The sequence below is a fragment of the Chaetura pelagica genome, unplaced genomic scaffold, assembly GCF_000747805.2.
Source record: "Chaetura pelagica isolate M959 unplaced genomic scaffold, ChaPel_1.0 scaffold254, whole genome shotgun sequence".
NCBI classification, from domain to species: Eukaryota; Metazoa; Chordata; class Aves; order Apodiformes; family Apodidae; genus Chaetura; species Chaetura pelagica.
Window position 1 is genome coordinate 1,312,738 of NW_009952963.1, and position 3,097 is coordinate 1,315,834.

Consider the following 3,097-nt stretch of genomic DNA (forward strand, 5'->3'; position numbering starts at 1 on the left):
GTGCGGGTAGGTACGGGGGCCTCCGGGGCCGGGCTGTGCTGGGCATGGCTCGGTGCTCCCGAGAGGGGGGTTTGGCCACATCCTCCAGCGAGGATCGCCTTGCCCCGCTTTTCCCTGGGAAAGGAAACCCCCTCAGCTGTGTCTGCGTGCGTCCGTGTTTGTGTGTGAGCGTGTTGTGGGTAGAAAGCTGCATATATGTGCTTGTGTATATAAATACGTTTATGTAGATGCGGGTGGACACGAGGGAGGCCGAGGACAGCCCAGCAGGAGCCCAGGGAGGGCCTGTGCACCGGGCACGGCTGCAGGGGCCCATCCCAAGGGTAGAGGGGATGTTAGGTCGTGCACGGGATGAAGCACCAGGGGTTCCTTCTCCTCTCTGTGTTTCCCGAAGCTAGGGAGAGGTGAAACTCATTCTGCTGTGATGAAAATTACCCCTGCGCATGCGCTTCTTACAGATGTGCCTGTTGAGCAATGTGGTCCAGGGCCCTACAATCAGCCAGCATGAAGGACCTGTGATGAGTTTCAAATTTGGACCATCTTGGATTATCTGAAGGACTCTGTGTATGAGATAGCTACACCCTCCTGAGCTTCCCTCTGTCCCATCATGACACCTTGCACTTCTGGTTAAATCTGTTGTTCAGGTACTGTTAAAAGATGTCCAGGTGTTGCAAGATGAAAACCCATAATCCAGAAAAGGAACCAATCAGTATTGAAGCTGAGTGCTTTTTGGAACAAAGTCCATTTAAATTCTCTCTGATCTGAAATCTGTAGGTCTCCAGGCAGAACAGATGATTACATCTCTTGAAGTCCTCCATCTTCAGTACTTAGCATTCATGTCACTGTCCCCTTCATGGCTGATGCCAGAAAAAGTGTCTCCCTATAGAGCCACATGTCATTTTGGAATGTGATTTCACTCCATGTTACAATCTAGTAGGCTTCTAAATGTCTAGAAGGGAGTGAAGGATTTTCCAAGTTTCAGACTTATCTCCACACTGACTCTAGCTCTCAGCTTGTAGCATGGGAAGGTGGACAGATCTCTTTATAAGCAGTGACCCTTAAGCTGTTCACAGGTAGGACAGCTCTGCTTGAATGGGTCAGCCTGTCTTGGCCTTTTCAGCTGGCCTAACTTTATTTATAATGACAATTCCAGAATGAGTGGAGCAGGGAGATGGGATCTTTTGCATATTATTTATGACCATCGTGTGGTTTCCTAGTGGCATTTTTGTGGTTTTAAAGGAGTGGGTTGCTTATGTAAAACAATATTGTCATGACCTGATTGTTCATAAAAAATGTTTATACATTTTCTTTTTTTTTTTTTCCTCTCAGTTTTGCTTTACACAGCAAGTTTCTTCAGAAGAGGAAGAAGGGATTTCCTTTCCAGAGGGCATGTGTTGATTCACGTGTCACTTGGAGAGTTGTCCCCAAGCTCCTGATCAGAACATGTCCTCACACAGCCACATAAAGCAGCAAGGAATCTGACTGGCTCCTGCCCTGCCTGGAGACCAGTGTACGTGGGCTTCCATTTGCCAGCTGGAAGTTGTTTCTTTGCAAGAGTACTAAGAAACAAGCCCGAGGGGCTCTTTCAGAGATGATTTATGCCAGCCATGTCACTGGCTGAATGGGTCTCCCAACCCTCTGACTCTGTGGGCCTTTGTTAGTCACACTGGGAGCTGGTGACCCGCAACGTTCATGTTGAGCGTGTTGTGTTTTAAGGTTCTGAGGAAAATGCAGAGACGGCACAGCAGCAACACGGACAGTGCTCCTCCTGAAAGGTACATCTCTTCCCTTCTTTTGGTACATCTCTTTCCTTCATTTCTCCTCCATTTTCCCCTCCAGAGGGGAATGTTCTGATTTAAGTAAATGGTGTGTTGTGGAAGATGAAAGCTCAAAAGTGAGAAAAGCATATACTTCCTGTGCATGTAGTGAGGCCAGGCTTTCTGCTCAAGCTTAGAGAGTTTAGAGACAGATTTACTTTGCTCCTTGATGTCAGTTACTGAATCCTACCACCTCCATTGTCTCAAGTGTCATGATCACATGTGTATGGCACATATGGAGGCAGTTGGCTTATTATAGGCAGAGTGTTTTGGAGCTCTAGAAGAGCGATTCATGGCAGAGTCCTGAGGGGATCCTGAGTGCTAGCAATCTGAAGGGGTCAATCTGTATGAGCAGATGCTATTTATACTTCTGTTACTAAGGTGTTAAAAAGTTTGCTTATAGGGTCTGAAGCTTCCAACTATTATGACTTATTATTTCATAAAGATCTTGGGTCATCCTTTACACCTGTATCTACCTCTGTATCTGCATTCTACATCCAGAATCTCTATCTAGCTTCATGTATGTGAATATTTAGAAGTAGAATACCTCTAATGCACTTCTGCAATTATAATATCAGCAAGGGAGCTTTGCCACTGTTGTTGTTCTGGTACTAAATATTCCCCCTGCACTTTCCTACAATTAGAGCTTGACTTTTTTTTTTTTTTTTTTAAAGAAGAAACTAATCTAATTACTCTAAGATAAAGATGGAGCTAACAAATTTAATTGCTCTGGCTGAGCTGAGATTTTAAGAAAGATCATTATCACAGGCAGTCACTAAGTATTTCTTAGTGATTTTGCAGGTGGAGGTGAAGCTTGATGTCATGCTCATTCCTAGGATGGTACTATCCCTAATTTCAGGAGAAAAGGAAGCAATCTTTAGCTTTTTCTGTGTAATGCTGCCCAAACCTCAGTGCAGTCTTGGGTTTTGTATCAGCAGGCAAGCCTGGGCCTCGAGAGACACATAAGGTGTTGTGGGGGTCCTCTCACCTGCAGTGTAGAGCTCTTCTGAGTCTGTACAAACTTTTAAGGCACTTTGGGATCTGTTTAAATGGTAAAAAATATGTGTCTATTATTGACTGAAAAAATAGGAAGAATAATATGAGTCAGTTTTTATGCTTCTGTTTTTTGACAGGGTAAATATGTACTGTCAGTAACACAGGCTGAAGGTTTTCTAACTGTAAAATGAAATGCTGTTGCTACTGGCCTTCACTTCTGTTAACTTCAGCAGACTCACAATTCCATCCTTGTTTGTTTTAAAATATTTCCCTGATTAATCCCTTCC

At 44.4% G+C, this 3,097-nt stretch overlaps 1 protein-coding gene across 1 annotated transcript in view; it reads left to right on the forward strand.

Moving 5' to 3' along the window:
• Nucleotides 1-1,689: 1,689 nt before the first annotated feature.
• The window catches only part of RNFT2 (ring finger protein, transmembrane 2), a 26,192-nt gene continuing 24,784 nt past the window's right edge, over nucleotides 1,690-3,097 (forward strand). The window contains exon 1 of the mRNA XM_009995674.1: nucleotides 1,690-1,772. Within this exon, the coding sequence (XP_009993976.1) occupies nucleotides 1,690-1,772 (83 nt within the window). The remainder of the gene's footprint in view (nucleotides 1,773-3,097) is intronic.